At 45.6% G+C, this 19753-nt stretch overlaps 1 protein-coding gene across 3 annotated transcripts in view; it reads left to right on the top strand.

Moving 5' to 3' along the window:
- The first annotated feature begins 2281 nt into the window (after window positions 1-2281).
- Window positions 2282-19753, top strand: part of LOC308477464 (broad substrate specificity ATP-binding cassette transporter ABCG2-like) — a 28983-nt gene continuing 11511 nt past the window's right edge. For 2 of the 3 annotated variants that reach the window (XM_081006062.1, XM_081006064.1), the window contains exons 1-5: window positions 2283-2614; window positions 5375-5465; window positions 13674-13888; window positions 17421-17480; window positions 18428-18545. In XM_081006062.1, coding sequence (XP_080862188.1) covers window positions 13740-13888; window positions 17421-17480; window positions 18428-18545 — 327 coding nt within the window. In that variant the 5' untranslated portion in view covers window positions 2283-2614; window positions 5375-5465; window positions 13674-13739. Of the gene's footprint in view, window positions 2615-5374; window positions 5466-13337; window positions 13449-13673; window positions 13889-17420; window positions 17481-18427; window positions 18546-19753 lie in introns of all 3 variants that reach the window. The other variant, XM_081006063.1, reaches the window with a different exon arrangement.

The raw sequence follows: 19753 nt of genomic DNA on the forward strand, positions 1-19753 counted from the left end.
AGCTCCCTCCAAGGAGTTGTAAACAAGGGTTGACTATGGTTTCCATTCCTGCAAAGGGACCGTATGTAGCCCCCCCCCCCCATGCCCATGTCCTGAGAAAAATATGCCACTGCAAGGAGTTTTATGCTGCAGTTCTCCCAGATCACCACACGAGGCAGCTGAACATAACACTTGTTCACAAGCAACTCCTGGGCAGGATTAATTCACTTCATGCAACAGATGTTGGCTCACATGAGTACCAAAAAAATCCCTGTACACAGAGCGGAAAGGCTCTAATGTACTATTCTCCCTGACTGGTAGGCTAGTTTTCTAAGTGGATGGATTTTATTTTATTAATTCCATCATGCAAACTCCCACTTGCAGTCAGAAGAGAAGCAGTTCAGACACAAGTTTATCCCCTCATCTGCTGTTTAAGAGAGCAAGGCCTAATAGGTGAGAGGGGTTTCCAGTGAAATTAAGGGACTTGCATAGCTCTAGCTCAGGGGTCGGCAAAGTTTACCGGCCATGGTAAGCTTTTTCTCACGGAGATCGTCCGTGGGCCGGACTGGAGCAGCGCGATGCCAGAAATTGCGTCTACACATGTCCGCAGTGCCGGAAATCGCTTCTGCGCATGCCCAGACGCTGAAAATCATGCCTGCGCAGAAGTGATTTTCAGCGTCTGGACATGCGCAGACGTGATTTCTGGTATCTGTGCGTGCAAGATGCCATTTGTGGCGCCACTCGGTGAGTGCCCGTGCCACGCTGGTATAGCGCAGCGCGCGGGCGGTTCAATTTGGGGGCAGTTTGTGGGCCAGTAAGATGGTCTTCGTGGGCCGCATCCGGCCCATGGGCTGCACGTTGCTAATCCCTGCTCTAGATTAACAGTCTTGGAATTTCAATGGTCTTCCAGTGTGCATATCCTAGAATACAGGTGTTCAGGTGCTCTTTGCGACTCAACCCTCTGTAATGGATTTTTTAAAAAAATATTCTGTACTAGCTGCATGTTTCAGAGGTTCCACACTGAAGGTGTTAGAGAATATTAGGCAAGATACCTGTGCTTGTGTCACACCATAAGCAACATAGCTTTGTGGCATGTTAAAGGCAGATTTATTACGGCATAAGATTTCATGGTTTCGTTTCAGCTGGAGGAAGAGCATTCTAGTTCACAAAAGCTTATGACATAGTAAGTCTGCTATTCTTTAAGATGCCACAAGATTCTTGGTTGTTCTTATCGATCAAAGCTCTAAATTGGTCTGCTGCTTGTCAGAGCTTGCACAGCTGAAGTTTTTGAATTGTTTTCAGAGGCAGCCCTACATATAACCCATTGCAGTAATCTTACCCTAAGACTCAGCTATACAGCTGCAAATATGTTTTAAGTGCATTATACAAGTGTGACACTAGATGGCGATGGTGAGCTCATGACAAAGTCAATATATATTTCAAAACACTTTAAAAAAAAAAAAAATTCACAGCGTTTTTGTGTGTGTCTAGAATAGATCATGGGTGGGCAAACTAAGGCCCAGGGGCCGGATCCGGCCCAATTGCCTTCTAAATCCGGCCCGTAGATGGTCCGGAAATCAGCTTGTTTTTACATGAGTAGAATGTGTCCTTTTATTTAAAATGCATCTCTGGGTTATTTGTGGGGCCTGCCTGCTGTTTTTACATGAGTACTGTAGAATGTGTCCTTTTATTTAAAATGCATCTCTGGGTTGCTTGTGGGGCACAGGAATTCGTTCACCCCCCCCCCAAAAAAAAATATAGTCCGGCCCCCCACAAGGTCTGAGGGACAGTGGACCAGCCCCCTGCTGAAAAAGTTTGCTGACCCCTGGTCTAGATTCCACCCCAGAGGTTACCAGGGCATAGATGGCAGAAGTTAGGCTATCCCTGTCCAGAGAGGGGCGCCACTGAGTCCACCTGAGCCTCAAGCGACAGCAAAAAGGATCCAAAAGTACCCCAAAAGTTGCGTACCTGCTCCTTCAGGGGGACTGCAACCCCATCCAGAGCAGGCAACCTCCCATATTGTTAGTGCTCACCGGGACCTTTTTAAGGCTGGGAAAACATGCTTTAAATATTATAAGTAAAACATTAAAGTTTGCTTAGCACAAAACACAAGAGACCAAAGGCTCGTCTAGTCCAGCGTCCTGTCCCGCACTTGCCAAGTCTTTGCTCCGTTTTGCAAGTTTTTTTGTTGCCTATAACTTTGGCCCAGTTCAGTCAAGAGGCAGAGATAACCCCAAGTGCTGGCGGGATCTTTTTCGGCATTTTTTTCACATGCGTCCTCTTCCGCAGCTGCTATTCCGAGGCTTTCAGGAGGCCTCTACGCAACCCAGACGCTTCGCCCCTCTATTATAGATCGGCGTCCCGTGTCAGCAACCCGAAGGCGGACACGTGAGGGGAAACCAAGTCGTGCGGTCGGAGAGGGCGGGTTGCAAGAGCTCGTATTACAGCCGAGGGGAGGAAAGGCTTCTTTCCCGCGAAGCCAGGGGCTTGGGGCGGAGCAGGCGGGCCCGTCGTGACTGGAACCCGGGAAGCGAGAGGAGCCGCAGCCCCGCAGCCCAGCCGGGAGAGGCTTCTTTCAGGCCCGAGAGGAGCTCGGCCGCGCCCCGGACCCGCCTGGCCATGGACCCCGAGCGCGGTGAGTCACGTCGAAACCCACCGCGGCGAGCTGCCTTCCCCTCTCCCCGCCCGACGTGCGCGCACCCCAGGCCTGAGCTGCTTTCAGGCTGCAGTCCTAGCGAGGGCGCACCGCTGAAGACCGGGGAGCTTGCTTGGGAGAGGAAACGAGTTCCACCGCAAAGCTTTCTTTCTGCATTGTCTTATGCTACGTGGGAATCTGCCCCCGTGTTTCATCCCCACTGTTAAAATTAGGTGCAATCTGGGGGCGCAGGTGTTGCTGGACTGCCACTCCCCGCACCCCTGAGCATTGGCTAGGTTGGAGGGGAGTTGTAGTCCAGTTGGAACTGCAGAACCACAGGTTCCCCACTTCCTAAAATGTGATCTCCCCACTGTCCTTTTCTCTTTCCCCAATTCTCTTCCCCTTCCTTAACTCACCTGCATAAGAGCATCTTCATAAAATCATAGGATTGTATGGTTGGAAGGGGCCAGCAGGGTCATCGAGTTCTTCTTCTTTGGCGATCACTCGTAGTCGAGTAAGATTGTCTTCCATGAACCCGGTCTTAACAGTGAGTCCATAAGTGACTGTGGAGGCCAGTTCTGGATCCACATTGTCTTCAACAGTGGGGACATAGGTTTCTGGGTGGGAGTTGGTTGTGGTGAGGGTTTGCCAAACATGCCTTCCTCTTAGCATGTTTATCCCTTTTGTCCTGAGTTTGAGCGTCTTCAAAGTCCATGACACCTTTGGTAAAGGCTGTTCTCCAATTGGATCACTCACAGGCCAGTGTTCCCCAATTGTCTGTGTTTATGCTACATTTTTTTAGATTTGTCTGGGGAGAGTCTTTAAACCTCTTTAAACCAGCATTACTTTCCATTTTTAAGTTCGGAATAGAGTAGTTGCTTTGATAGACAATAATCAGGCATCCAAACAACATGACCAGTCCAACAAAGTTGATGTTGAAGAATCATTGCTTTGACACTGGAGATCTTTGTTTCTTCCAGTACCTCGGCAGGTATCCCATCAGGTCCGCTGGCTTTGTTGTTTTTCATTTGGTTAATAGCTGTACACAACTCTCCCAGATTTGGAGATACTGCAAGCTCATCTTGCACCAGCATAAGAGCATCTTCGTAGAATCATAGGATTGTATGGTTGGAAGGGATCTGCAGGGTCATCTAGTCCAACCCCCTGCAAGACAGGAATCTTTTGCCCAACGTGTGACTCTACCGACTGAGCTATGAAGAACACCATAGTTTTTGCCTGTTGTCAAACCCAGTAATGATTTAGTTTATTGTGTGTAACCTTTAAGATTTAAGCCATTAAAAAACACCCTACACTAAAAGATGTAACATGTAAATATGAAATTGTCTTTGCAGTTACACAAATATCCTAACCCAGTGGTTCCCAGACCTTTCACCCACACAGCAACTTCTTGAAAATTGCATAACAAATTTTCTGCCTGCTGTTGCAACTGTATTGCTCTGTATTAGATGCTGTTTGGTTTCTAATTGTATTTTTATTGCTTCTTTTGTTTCAATTATTCATACTTTATCATATTACCATTTGGATTCTACAGAATACGATACAAAATACAACAATAATAACGATGCAATATAAGGAATAAAAGAAGCAATAAAAACAGTTAAAATCAATATGAACATCTAATGCTCTGTGGCCACTGTTCTCCACAGACCACCTGAATAAATGGTGGTCTGTGCACCATAGTTTGGAAACTCCAATCCTAACCCTTTTGGTGATACTCTTTCAATTGATTGCAGCAGGATTGGGAAACATGCGCCTCTCTAGATATCACTGGACCACAATGCTCAGCATCCTTGGCCATTGACCATGCTGCCTAGGGCTAAGGGAAGTCCAACTGGAAAGGCCAGAGTCTCCCTACCCTGTGCTAAGTTACAGGCACACACACATGAGGCGTGGGAGCATATCAGAAGTGTGCATGGCGTGGTTCTCCTGTTATACCAGCCTCCCCCAACCTGGGACCCTGCAGTTGCTTTGGGTTGCAATTCACAGCAGCAGCAATCAACCTGCAGTGTCACAGCAGTTGTTGTTTGTGGTGCAGTGAATCCATGTAGGAATATGGGGGTCATCCACACATGTGTGCCACAGCAGTGCATGAGAGGTTGCTACTGGAACTGAAAGGTCAGCCTCTCCCAAGGTGCATGCAGGCAGATTTTGCATGCCTGCAGTTGCTCTCTTGACCCAGTTCCCAGCCTGTGCAGAGTAGTGAGGTAATTTGGAACAAGCAGCTGACAGAGATGATGATGGTTGTTTGGAAGCCGTCTTTGATATCAGCAGATGTGTGTGAAGCCTCAAGCAGGCACAAGTATTGGTATGTCAGATGCACATCCATAAAACAAGTACCTTTTTATGTGCCCAGGCTCTGAATGAACCACTTTGCCTCCGGCTCCATTGGTTTCCTGCATTCCATTAGCCCTCCAAAGTCATTTTGCCCCACAGCAGGTTGAGGAGACTAGTGGAAGTACACGAGCTGCGTACACCCTATACATTCAAAGCACATGTAAAGCCCATGACTTTTTCCAAAGAATCCTGGGAACTATAGTTTGCCCTCCTCACAGAACTACAGTTCCCAGCACCCTTAACAAACTACCGTTCCTGGGATTCTTTGTGGAACTCGGGTGCTTTAAATGCATGGGGTGCATGCAGCCCTTATTTAAGTGGTGAAATATTTTGCTTCTGAATATAATACAGACATAGACTAGAGCGTGACTTAGGCATTAATGTGTGTGCATTTATATTTGGTAGGTGGAACTGCTTGGTGCTGACAGACCGTTCTGGTGAGGTCCTGGGAGAAGCACAGTTTTGAAAGAGGCTGTACATGGGGCTAACTCTTCAGGTAAGAGCATGCATCAGGCTACTTCAGGTGGTGGCTTGTGTGTCTTCCATTAGAGGCAGGCTTTGAAAAAACACTTCAATAGAATCTCGTAGAATTGTAGAGTTGGAAGGGACCCGGGGGTCATCTAGTCCAACCCCCTGCAATGCCGGAATCTCAACTAAAGCCTCTATGACAAGTGGCCATGCTAGGTCTACAGAGCTTGCCTGGCCTGAGAGTCAGCCCCCGTGTGCCCCCTTCCGAGGCAGCCGTGGAAGGTTTCAACACAAGAACAGACTCCTCGGTGGTGACTCCCCACTTGCGGAATGCTCTCCCCAGGGAGGCATGCCTGGCAAAAGCATTTTTATTCGCTCAAGCCTTTTGGACCTTAATTTTCTGCTTCTCTTTTAATGGGATGGTGTTGAATTGGATCTGCTCTTTTATGCGTATAATTGGTGAGGATTTTAGGCTTGGCTTTTGCCGGGTAATCTCATTTACATTAGGTCTTATTTGATACAAACGAACTCTCATCTCCTCATTAACACAAAGAAGCCTTTCTCTTTCCTGATTTTTCCTCTTGGACACGGTTGAGAATCCTTGTTCACCACAGCATGTTGTGGAGAGCTGTAGAAGAGTAGTTCATGCTCTTGAAGAGAGGCATGGATACTGTTTCTGCTTTTATATATAAAAACTATTTTGATACTATCTTATACTACACTGAAATGTTTAAATGTTTCTTTAATTGTCCCTGAATCTTCCTGCCACACTTGCCATCCTCTCCTGCCACCCCAGTGTGGCGCACCACACCCTTTGAGAACCACTGGCTCAGAGGAACAATCTCATTTTTCTCCCTCTCTTCCCCCACCCTCAGGAAACCAGTCACACTCGTTCAGACCAATCCTGTGTGAGCTTATTAGGAAGCAAGCCCCTCTGTGTTCAGGGGGGCGTAAAGGTAAAGGGACCCCTGACAGTTAAGTCCAGTCGCGGATGACTCTGGGGCTGCAGTGCTCATCTTGCTTTACAGGCTGAGGGAGCTGGCGTTTGTCCGCAGACAGTTTTTCCAGGTCATGTGGCTAGCATGACTAAGCCGCTTCTGGCGCAACGGAACACCAAAACCAGAGCAGTGCACGGAAATGACATTTACCTTTCCGCCGTAGCGGTACATATTTATCAGCTTGCACTTTTTGGCATGCTTTTGAACTGCTAGGTTGGCAGGAGCAGGGACTGAGCAACGGGAGCTCACCCCATCGTGGGGATTCGAACTGCTGACCTTCTGATCGACCAGCCCAAGAGGCTTAGAGGTTTATACCACAGCGCCACCTCAGTGGGGCTTACTACCCAGTAAACGTGCATAGAATTCTAGCCTCAATATATTTGGGACAGGAGGGACAAAAACTTCCAAACAGACATTAGCTCAGTTGTGGCATTTCCTTTTCTTAAAATCAGCTGTTCCAGGCGACAGACATGCAAATAAATTTGTTGGGCTACTGCTATGTTCTTTTTTTGTTCCTTCATGTAGTTTCCCCCCCATAGTTTTTGAGTGACCATTGGTGCTGGTGGAAGAAGAAATGGCTAAGGCAGTGGCGTAGCGTGGGTTGTCAGCACCCGGCGCAAGGCAAGTAATTTGCGCCCCCTAACCCGTGGATTTTAGTAGGGGCAGAGAGCTGCGAGTGCGAGCGCGCCCCCCCCAGATGTTGCGCCCGGTGTGGCCGGCCCCCCTGCACCCCCCACGCTACGCCACTGGGCTAAGGTGTTGCAGTTACTGTTCCTTCTCACCACCCACTAGCATCTGCTGCCTGAGGCAAATGCCTCATATTGCCTAACAGTAGAGCCAGTCCTGTGCGCTGTGATAGCTTTTTTCTCCATGTTGTGAAAACCTTCACCCATTGACTTCTGCAGCTGAAGCCGCTGTGGAAGGCACAAAACTAGCCAGTTATTTTTCTGGCCTACACTGCATTCCCATGAGGAACAATCCAAAGGCATTGCATCATTTCACCTCTGCCCCTTCTCATGTGTTTGCAGACAGAACGAAACAGAAATGGAGTTGCATGCTCCTCTAAAAAACATTAAGTCTTGCGTCACCTTAAAGACAACAGATTTATTAGTTGTTATGGTGTCACGATACACTTTGCCTCCTTCAACAGGCGGAAACACCTGTAGAAGTTGTTACACTGGAATTCCTGAATACTCTCTGTGAGGAGGTCTGCCACTCCTTTGCTCCTCCTTCATATGAACTCTGCCAAAGATGAAGTGTGCCGAACTTATTTTAATATTAGCAGAACCAAACAGTTTGAGCATGAGTGCTGGCTTAAACAAATGGTGGGGTTCCACTGTCTGAAATTCCAACCTGTTCCATGGCTTGTCCTGGCTCCTCATTTTTTTTACCTCATGCCAGTATAGCTATTTGGAGTAGAAGCACCAGTGTACTCCATAAGCAAAAACACAGCAGAAATGGAGGGTTCTGTTCACGGGTCCACCTGGGAGCTGCTCCTGTGATTGCTTCAAAAGGCTGCGAGGACAGGACATTCCCCCAGAAGTGACCTGTTTAGGAAGCAAGCAAGCGAATCCGGTCGCGTGCTGTGGGAGCAACGCCTTCAAAACAAACCCTAGCCCAGCTGACTCTTGCGGGACTTGCATCCTGAGCGTGCCGCCTCCCCCTTCGCAATCCCTTTAAAGCAATTTCGACTATTTTCCCAACATCATTTAAGTTCCTAAAGTATTTTTGTTTTCTTTCTTAAGCAAACCAGCTACCATATGTTCCACCCTGAAAGGAGTAATTGTTGACTGATAATTAAGACACTGCAGTTCGCACTCAGGGATTCCTTGCCTCAGCCAGGCACACATTATCCTGCCTTGCTTTCAATGTTGCTTTGAGGACTCTGCCACCCCCTCTCACTGAGAAGGAAGTTAGAAAAGCAATGAAAGAGCTTCTAAAATGACCTCTTCACAACTCTCCCTCTTTCTTTCCATTTATTCTCGCCAACACCCAACAACAATCGTGACTTGGTGCTGGCCTGCTGTTCTCTTCTGTTGCTTCAGATGGGGCGGGGGGAGAAGGGACAGGAAAGAGGAAGAGCAGGGACATGGCAGTTTTCAGATGACTTGAATGGTAAGGGCCCATTCAGACATTAGGTTTCAGGGGGTTTCACATGCCTAAAAAGTGTAATGTGACAACATCATGTTTGCAAACATCTGCAATCATGTGGATATACTTGTCAGGGCGGAGGATTGGCCACAACTCCTTGATAAGTAAGCCCTCGATGGCAAAGCTGGGTTTGCTTCTGTGTAATGTGCCGTAAGATGGGGTGAGGGCTAATTGGTCTGATGTTGGTGAATGATGAGATGAGGACGTGCCCCATTAGAAGTTCGCTGAGCTGAAATGCAGCCCAATACCTAGACAATTTGTCTTGGGGAAACTTAATAATTCTAAGGGGGCATTAGACACTGGGACACCTGGAAAAAGTACTGATCTCCAACGTGCCAGATGTTATACTACTTATGATCCATTGCTTTCTAGCTTCATTAGAATCCCTAAATCATACTGGGCTACGGTGATGGTGATGGGCTTTTATGGCTATATTTGATGTTTGGAAGACAATGCAAGTCAACTTTTCCAGGTTGCCCCAAGTCCAGAGACTGAAAATTAATATATGTATGCTGAAAAAGGGGAAGTTGAACCATTTTAAGTGAAACTGAACTGTTTTGGAACACATACACACCTATAAGAGATTCAGTATTTTTCTTAAATCGTGATTAGAACATGCGTTGAAAATCAGAAGATGTCAGACTATGGCTGCATACACGCTATCGTACGTTTAAAGCACCTAACCCCTGCAACAAGAATCTTGGAAACTGTAGTTACCCCTTCACAGAGCTATGATTCCCAGCACCCATAAGAAACTACATGTCCTGTGATTTGGGGGGGGGGGGGGAGAATGCATTCACTTTAAAGGCATGTTGTGTAAGCAGCTTATTTGACAGTGCAGTAGATGGCAGCAGTTTCCCAGGGTCTTGAGCAGAGTGTTTTTCACCCGACCTGCTGTTTGAGCCATCCCTGAGGACTGGAGAAGCCTGTGATTCAGCAGGAAACCTTTTGCAAGCAAATCATGCTCTCTGCCACCGAGAAATGGCTCCTTTCTGATTTGCAAGGAGCTTCTACGTAGGCTCAATATACACATGTACATTATTTATCGCATTTGTAAACCATTTAATTTTTATTTTAGATCTCAAAACAGATTAAAAACATGAAAACAGTCTTCACTATTATTGAAACAAAAGGTAAAAGCAATAAAGCAGTAGTATGAAAGCAGGAATTCAGGAAATCCATACAAGTAAAATCAAGAGTCCAATCCTATGGGTCAGGGAACACCTGGACAAAAAGACAAGTCTTTACAAGATGTCCCAAAGCAACTGATGATTGCTGCTTCACCTATGGCAAGAGGGTAGGGCATTCCATCACATAGGGGCAATAAGAGAAGGTGCCCATTGCAGGATCACCCTTGTACGGTATTCTGTAGGGTGCGATACCATGAATAGTATTTCCCAAGATGATGTCAGTCATTATTCACCACCCTGGCAACCTCCAGATGTTTAGAACCACAACTTTCATCATCCCTGACTGGCAGTGCTGGCTGATAGGAGACAGCAGGTTCTCGGAGGCTGATCCAAGTGATCTTGGAGTAGTGCAGGGGCAGGTGGTCTTTCAGGTAACATTTGCAAGCACTGAGCTATTCACGAGGCAGCTTCTACACATTCAGAGTGCTGAATAAAGTCTGCCTTTGAAAGAAGTGGACATTTGTGGTCACTCTGCGAACTACGAGTTGTGCTAGTTAGGAAGCGGTTAAACCTCTGGGGAAAGCAGCTGCACAGAGTAATTGAAGAACCAGGATCCGGGTGACAGCTGAAACTAATTAATGTGGGCTCAAAGAAAGGTGTCTTCCCTCCCTCCCCCCCCCAAAAAAAGCAGCACTAGAAGGCTTAATGAGAAAAAATAGTCAAAGGGAAAAGTAGCAACAGAGGCACCCAAGACTCTCTGCCCTCACAGTCAAGTCAGCTTGCGGAAGAGACACTCACTCCAGGCACACCTCTGTCCAAGTCAGAAACTGGTAGCCAGCAGAGTGTAGTGGCAAGAATGTTAGATTGGAGCCCTGGAAAACCAGGGTTCAAATCCCCACTTGGCCATGACACTCGCTGGGAGATCTTGGGCCAGTTAGTCTCTCAGCCTAACTACAGGGTTGTGGTAAGGGTAAAGTGGAAGGGTGGGGTGGGGGTGGGGAATCCATGCATGCCACCTTGGAGAAGTGGGATGTAGAGAAGAAAGAAAAAAGTAATCATGCAGGGGAAAGCGAGTGGGGGGACTCCTCCCTAACCCCCCACCCCTGGTGGAACAAGACATATTCTGGGTCTGATCAGAACCCCTTAATGTAGCTCCCCACTCCCCATATTCCACAGTCCCAATGAAAATGGGGGCCACTGTTGACTTTTCTGGAACAGTGGAACAGAACGGAGTCTCCTGGACGTGACCTGCTGGCTAGGAATTTGAGAATGTGGGAGCACTTAGTCACTGCAGCATTTTGCCGCAGGTCCCACTTATGCCTTCCGTTACTCAGCCCCTCAAGAGAAGGAGAATTGCTTTGCTAGAAAGTGGTAGCTGTAGATTTGTGCTGGGTTGCTGTCTTTCTCCAACTGCCCTGGTAGTAAGAAATGGCAAGTTCTGCAGCTGCTTTTCACCTGTTTAATTTATACACTTGGGCGCCCACATCTCTGACGCCTGGCCTGGCCAGGTTTCTCAGACTTGTACACACAGGTGTTTAAACAGACACACACTACTTGCAGACTGGACAGATTTGCTGCAAAAGACACCAACGTCCCGTCCCCCATTGTTATAACTGCATGTGAGTTTCACCCCAGTTCACTGCAAAGTCAACTTAGGGCAAAGCAAGCCATGGTGTTCATGGTGCAGCAATGGGTAAACTGTGGTTCTCCAGGTGTTGCTGGAAACTCCAGCTTCCATTGGCCATGCTAGTAAGTGCTCCATCCCTGCTTTAGAGTTTTGTAAGTGTAAAGAAAAAAATGAATCTCTGCTTACTGTCCTGGAGGAGTGGGGAAAGCAAAAGCTTGAGGGGAAGAAGAGAACAGAGAAGTAAGGAACAAACATGAACAAATACATGTATATTTGAGCTTGCCTCCAGCTGGGAATAATGATGGGAGAAGGTCCCTCCCTCTGCAGAGGGACACGGAGTTCCCTTCCTTCCAACCAGGTACCTTGTTTTCTCACCTTGACACCTTAATGCCACCTTTGTGCTAACCCTCCCTACTCCTTGGCTGGAGGGGGAAGCACATGGCCTCCAAAACCACAAGTATCTTATTTGGATGGTAGAATACCAGCTTCCAAGCTTTGGTACCTTAGGGTTTGAAATTCAGAAAACTATTTTTAAATGTATTCTCCTCCTCCTCCGACTATGTAAGATGCTTTTCTCCAAAGCTGACTGCTGATTTGAGAAGTTTCCTGTAGAATGGTAATTGTGAGCAAACACTGCCACCTGCTGTCCAAGTATAATAATGGCATACCTTCGTTTTCTTCCAGTGATTTAGGGCTACTGACCCTTTAAAAAAAACCAAAAAACTTCCTGGGCAGTAAGCTGCATTGAACATGTTGAGAACTGAGTAAAATGCCTAATATTGTGCTGCAAGGCACTTTGGCTCAGGAAATGAAACATCCAAATTTGAACGGGAAGTTCAAATCCCAAGTCTAATTTTTTATTTATTCCCCACTGAAACCCAAAGTTTTAGTTGCTTCCTATTTCCTGAATCTGCTGTGATATTAAAGGCACTGTTTTGTGATTCTTATAGGATTTTTGATTTGAGTTTCTACTTATTGCTGTCATTTTAATGTACCGTTATTTTAACGCGATATTTTGCTTTTTATTAGTTGTTAGCTGCTTCGAGTATTTTATCAAGTTGCAACTTTAAAAAGTATTGGAAAAGAAAAATAAGGAATTAAAGTTCAACAATAGAGCATCTCATTGCAGATGGCCACTCAAAAATCTTTAATGCAGGAGTTGGGAACCTGCATAATAACTTTTTTAAAGACCCTTCATGAAAATCCACCAACACTTGAGTGCATTTTCCCCCTAATGCACACATTTCTGCAAAGTAATTTTTCATAACGATGCATTTTTATATGTTCACTAACACGTGTACTTTTAGGTCCGTTGCCCCCTAATATAGGTGTTATTTGATCAGAGAAGTGCATTGTAAAATTTGAGGAAGTATGAGCTCTAGGGGATAGCTGTGTTTGCGTTCATATAGTGTTTGGGGAGGTGTGAATTACGTAGGTTTTCATTTGGACAGAGGCTGAAATGAATTTCTCCTAAACTCCTAATGTACACAGAGATCTTGGGCTCATCTTGCTGGCTGTCATTAGAGCCATACTCATGTTGAATGTTTCACATGAAAGGGAAAAGTGAGTTGGGAGTCACTCCACAGGTGATTTTTGCTCCAGGACCACATCTTCTGCGATACCTGCAGCGGAAAGATCCAGCATTCCATGTAGATTCCCCCATCGTTGCTGGTTTTTTAAAAAAAACAGCAACATGTCAAAGAGTAAACGTTTCTGCATGACTCACTTCCTGATGTCATTTCACTATTTGCATAATGATAGCCACACTTCGGGAAAGCGACCTGCAGATGTCTAATAGCCATGAAATTCGAAAGTACACCTCTAGCGCTCAAGTATAGTGCAAATCTAGGTCCCAAATGCAAAGGACTCAGAACAGGAAGTGGATCTTCTGCCTTCATACCCTAGGCAAGAGGTAGACTGCTGAGTTGTATGGCTCATTGATCAGCTATGGCATGTTCTATTATTGTTCCTTTATGAATGTACGTTTCCTCAAGGGGCAACGGAGATCTATTTTATCCGGAGCTTTATTTCCAGCCGGAACTCAGTTCTGGCACCTCTCAGGAGGGTGCCAGCGCCATTACGAGAGAACAAGGAAGACGTTCATGGTGAGTTCCAGCGCCTCCTTTTCTAGGAAAAATAGCACTGGATCATTATTCATAAAACTCTGCTTGCGCAAGGCTTGACTGAGAAGGACTTTGTCTGAATTATGACTTTCGAGCCTGTGTAATAGATAAAAGTAAGATTGCTTTTGAGATAGCAAAGGTGGATGAGCTGAGGCAAAGCGAGACGGAGTGAAAAGAGTAAAGCATTGCATGTCCTGTTCCCTTCAGGTGACTGACTAAAAGGGAAGCCTTTGTGTCTTCTCCCACCATTCTGACGCGAAGGGGCTGCCTGGAATGGAGCTTGCAAATATTCAGGATGCTGTTTCTCAGCTGAATGTCCATGGCCCAACATTGGCTTTCCAGAACATTAGTTACCTGGTCACCACATGCTGGACTTTACCTTTCAAAGGAAAAGAAGAAAAGGAAGTTCTCAGGGATGTCAGGTAAGCCAGTTGCCATTTCAAACGGCAATTACATGTGTACTTGGACACTGGGGTTAGATCTGGACTAAATTGGTTCCATTCAGTTCCTTCGGAAATCAATGGGAACTGCTTTCCCAGCCTCGGTGCCACATCTGCAATATGGGGATAGCACTGGCCTACCTTGAAGAGTTGTTTTAAGATGGACTGAGATAAGGGGGAGGGGGCTACCCGTGAGGCTGGTCTGGAAGCTGCAGCTGGTGTCTCCTGACTTGAGCAGCCTATCACCGGCATAGAGCCCTGTGGCTGGAAAAAAATTGCATTGGCTGCCAGCATGCTACAAGACCAGGTTTAAGGCCTTGGGAATTGTAACTCTAATTAGAATGAGGCCAGCCTATTTGAAGAGCCACTCCCAGGTCCCTGCAGTCCACAGGAGAGGCGCTTTTGACCCTGCTCCAACGCTCACTCCATGACCACCCGGAGCAGAACTTTTAGCACGGCTTCATGTAGTTTGGACATCCAACAAGTGGCGCTACGCTTATACCGGGGCAGGGGGAGAGAGCCTGTGACCCTCCAGACATTGCTGAACTAGAAGTCTCATCCTCCTTGACCATTGGCCATGCTGTCTAGGGCTGATGGGAGTTGGAGTCCAGAAACATTTGAAGGACCAGAGGTTCCCCATCACTGCTCTAAGCATAACGCCATACATATTGGTTGGGTGTCCTGTTCTGGGTGGTCATGGTGCTTAGATACTGAGTTAAAACTTTGTTATCCACACAAGCTTTCCCTGTAGTCTGACCTAGTCATGTTGTCCATACTACTGAAGATGCTTTACTGTTTATCCTTATTTTGTTTTGTATATTCTTTTCAAGTTTTAAAATGCACACCCCTCTGGTATTTTATATCTTGAGTTGTTTATAACTTCTTACAAGGAAGACATAAATGAATAAAGTTATGTGGAATGCTTTTAACACTCTAAAGCCCTATATAAATGCTGAATATTCATAGAATTGTAGAGGTAGACGGGACCCTGAGAGTCATCTAGTCCAACCCCCTGCAATGCAGGAATCTCAATTAAAGCACCCATGACAGATGACCATCCAACCTCTGCTGAAAATCCCCCAAGAACGGAGAATCTACCACAAGCATCCCCAACCTGCGGCCCTCCAGATGTTTTGGCCTACAACTCCCATGATTCCTAGCTAACAGGACCAGTGGTCAGGGATGATGGGACTTGTAGTCCAAAACATCTGGAGGGCCGAAGGTTGGGGGTGCCTGGTCTACCACCTTCCAAGGAAGACTGTTCCACTGTCAAACAGCTCTTACTGTCAGAAAGTTCTTCCTGGTGTTTAGTCGGAATCTCCTTTCTTGTATCTTGAATCCATTGCTTCAGCTCCTAGTCTCCAGAGCAGGAGAAAACAAGCTGGCTCCATCCTCTATGTGATAGCTCTTTAGATATTTGAATAGGGTTATCATATCTCCTCTTAGTCTGCTCTTATCCATGCTAAACATCCCCAGCTCCCTCGACTGTTCCTCATAGGCTTGGTTTATTGGGAATCTGAGTGAAATATAAAAGGGCACTAATCCACAATCAAAATATTGCGGATGTACCACAGATTGGATGCTGCACCTTTCACATGCAGGTGGGACTGGTTGTTGGGTTTCTGTTTATTTCTTTCCCCTCTTCACCACTGTTTTGTGAGCATGCAATAGCACAACTCTTGTCAGCAATCTGATAAAATGATAGTAAAAGTTGATTGCAGGATGGGGCTGGAGACCGGGCCTCAAGCCAGTCAAAGAGGTGAAACAGGCAACTGGAGACAGAAATTCAATAAGCAAATTTGTACCAGCAAATTAATCTTGTACCACTTTGTTACAGTGCAATGTATCGACAAACGTTTTTGCACATACAATAAGCAAAATTGGCTTCTGGGATGTTTCTTTTTCGAATAACATTATGCACTTTTCTTAATAACAAAAACAAGAAAACTGACTGATTTTTTCACTTGCTGCAGAAGATAATGTAGCCTCCTCAGGAGAGCACAAATCACATGGCTGCTTTCCTGTGCTAGAAATCATGCAACTATGCAAACATAATTTGCCAACAGCAAACAAAGATGACCTTTGGTAGTGACAAACTGTCCTTTTCACAAATGATTAGGCTGCATATCCACCATACATTTAAAGCACACACACACCAAAGAATTTTGGCAGTTGTAGTTTAACGTTGCTTGCAATTGTACGGGTTAAACTACATTCCCAGGATTCTTTGGAAGGAGGGATGAATTTTAAATATATGGTGTACACGCAGCCTCAATGACATTGGGTGATATCCAGTATTAAAGAGCAGACTCATTAAAATCAGTGATCCATTAGTTTCAATGGGTTTACTCCATGGAATCATAGATCATAGAATCATAGATCTGTAGAGTTGGAAGGGACCCTGAGGATCATCTAGTCCAACCCCCCCCTGCAATGCAGGAATATGCAACTGTCCCATACAGAAATTGAACCTAGAACCTTGGTGTTATCAGCACCATGCTCTAATCAACTGAGCAGTCCGGCCATGTATGACTTTGTCGGATATCGCCCACTGTTTCTGTCTAATTCAAGTTAAGATCCTTTCCACATTTACCTGGGAGTAAGTGCCATTGGACTCAGCGAGACTATGCATGTCTGCTCAGAAAGAATTGTGCTATTGCTGGCCTATTGCAAGGATGGGGAAAGTGTGGCCTGCCAGATGTTGTTGGACTGCAACCCCCACCCCCAGTCACTGGCCACTCTGATCAGGGCTGAAGGGAATTATAGTCCAGCGTCATCAGGCGTTCCACAGGTTTCCCAGCACTGGGCTATTAGATGCGTTTGGTGGCGATTGGGAGTTAGTGGGCGCGGGCAAACTAGTGCCCAAATCATCCTTGCTGATTTATCTTTCCAGCCACTAATTGTAAGATGAAATCGGTTGTGTGTATATCACAAAAGCTGGAAGGATAGGTCTTCTGAGGAGAAAGGTAATATTGGCATGGCAGTAAAATAAAAACTGCCACACCAACATGGTATTTTTCACACTGTTGCTGACACATGGCAGATCTTCAGCGCTTAAAAAAAAATCCCATGGCAATTTGTAACTTTAGAAAATAATAATAATAATAATAATTTAAAAAATTATTATTATTATTTATTTATACCCCGTCCATCTGGCTGGGTTTCCCCAGCCACTCTGGGCGGCTTCCAACAAAGGATTAAAAATACATTAAAACATCAGTCATTAAAAACTTCCCTAAACATGGCTGCCTTCAGATGTCTTCTAAACATCAAATTTATTCTCTTGACATCTGATGGGAGGGCGTTCCACAGGGCGGGCACCACTACCGAGAAGGCCCTCTGCCTGGTTCCCTGTATCTTTGCTTCTCGCAGCGAGGGAACCAGCAGAAGGACCTCGACGCTGGACCTCAGTGTATGGACTGAACAATGGGGGTGGAGACGCTCCTTCCATGCAAAATACAGTTCAGAAATGTCTGGTCTGGGAACTGGCACCAACCCATTTCTATTTCTGCAGTGGTATTATGAAGCCTGGGATGAATGCCATCTTGGGGCCAACCGGAAGTGGGAAAACTTCGTAAGTTTTGTCCTTCATACCTGTGTTTTGCATGTCCTGGGGATGACTCATTCCCCAGTTGCACTTTTCCCTCTGTATGCAATAGTTTCCTGCCTCCAGCCCACCTACTCTTCTCTCTTGGCAGCTCTTCCACCCACAGACAACGGTGCTTGCACATTCCCAGTGGAAGGTGCTCAGCCATCCACTTCTGCAACCAGCCACAGTTCTTGTTGGTCACTGTTTGCATTTGGGTGCAGCCGATGCGTTTTCTGCAACTGGGCGGGATGCTTATTAAAATGGAGGCTCCACACTGCGGGATCATGTGTGTTGAGTGCAGTTCCCCACATTGAACTCAGTGGGACTTACATCTCAGTATAGACATGTAGTCTTACATTAGACCACTGTAGTCTCTTAATTCCATTGTCTTTCTTTCTTCAAATGTTATGAGAACAGGAAGTTTGAATATTAATTCTGGGGAGGGGGTTGTAAGAGAAAGCAGCCAGATAAGCAGAACATGGATAAACAAGTCCTTCAAAATTTACTCTTCTCTGTGATTCGTCTTGTTTTTCCTTTGCTCTTTCTATATACATTTTTAAACATTTATTCACATCATGCTCTGCTCTTCCTCCTTTTATTTCCATTTCAACTCTTCAATCAGGATTGTAATACCTTTACTTGGCATCATTTTTCTACAGTATCTTTCCCCTTATCTCCTCTACAATTCTTTTTTAAGGGGGGGTCTTCTTTTTATTTTTAGACCCAAACCCCTCTTTTTCCCTTGTCTTCCTTTATTCTTGGCTTTTTCCATTGAAAATCTTCTTCCCCGTTTTTTCCTTCTCCTTTATTTTGTAGGCTTTTCACATGCTCCCTTTCTTTTTTCTTCTCCTTCCTCTTTATTCCAAGAGCCCTTGGGAACAGAAGGATGAGCTGACCATGACTTGTTTCCTTCTCCTCCACCCCATCTCTAGGCTCCTCGATGTCCTAGCAGGATGGAAAGACCCCAAAGGGCTTACAGGTGGGCAGATATTTATGGATGGAAAGTTGGTAGACTCCAATTTTCATCAGTGTTCTGCCTATGTAGTCCAGGTAAACTTTTCTTTATGTGCAACTTTTTTTGTATTTGTTCACATAGTTTATAGTTAATTGAAGTTAACCAATAATCTGAACAAGTGTACTCTGGATATGGATATACTAACCCCTTGGATTTACCAGAACATAATTTCAGGAAACTGAAAAAGAAATGAGTTTTAGCCTCATGAAATCACAGTGGTATTACGGCCCACCTCAGGCATTCCCTTTAAGAAGTTTGCATGGAAACACCATGTAGAAGAAGCTTGACACTCACTTTCTTCTGACCAGCCGCTTTTCCATTTGAAATCTCTGCTTTCAGAGCAGAGAAGCAAAGATCAAGGAAGAGTCAATTCTCTTCTTGTTGCTTCCCTAGAGCAAGCCCCACCCCCACCCCACGCTCCTTCTTTGGAGGGGGGAGAAGAAAAGGAGATGGTGTCAGGGCCATGTTATTTGTATGTAATGTCCAGTTAACATCTCAATGATGGTCAGGGACAGAATTTATATTCTAGATGCATCTTGGTACAGTAAAAATGCCTCTAGGGATACTGGCCCAATTCATACTAAACCATATGGGGATAGGCCACAGGAAGATTCAGGCTCATGCACTTCTTCCCCCTTCCTAATGCATGTCTGCAAGGCAGATTTTAGAAGCTTTTATTTCTGCTTTTGCATAGGCACAGCTGGTTGTGTCATCAGAACCCGATAAACGAAGCTTAGTATTCACTACGGCTTGTCTGAAACCAGTCAACTTCAGGGTTATGAAGCTGGCTTGTTTAAACCAACAGTGCTTAACATCAGCCACAGTTTAGGGGTCAAGCATAATGCTAAACCAAGGATTAATGGAAATTGAATCTCCCGCACAGCTGCATCAAAGGAAAGGAAGGGGGCAGAGGAAGCAGACAACATTGGTTATTGTAGCTCGTTGGTTATTTTATTTTGCAATTGGTTATTGTAATTGAATTAAATGTTAATCAATTTGCATATATTATGTTGCATTTCAGTGTATAGTAATGTGAACACTGCTTATTGCAGTGCAGTGCAGTGCAACTTATTGCACAGTATGGTTCACAATCTTTGCTCCCTTATGTCAACCAGCTCAAACGAAGAGGCTCTGCTTGAATCCTATTGGCCAGTGGTTGTAAGCATGTTAGAACGGTGGGACTTTGGTGCCTTGGTTCTGTTACACTGAAGAGATCCACCATGCAAACGAAGGCATTGGATGT

The sequence above is a fragment of the Podarcis pityusensis genome (genome assembly GCF_964106645.2).
Source record: "Podarcis pityusensis genome assembly, chromosome: 5".
Lineage (NCBI taxonomy): Eukaryota > Metazoa > Chordata > Lepidosauria > Squamata > Lacertidae > Podarcis > Podarcis pityusensis.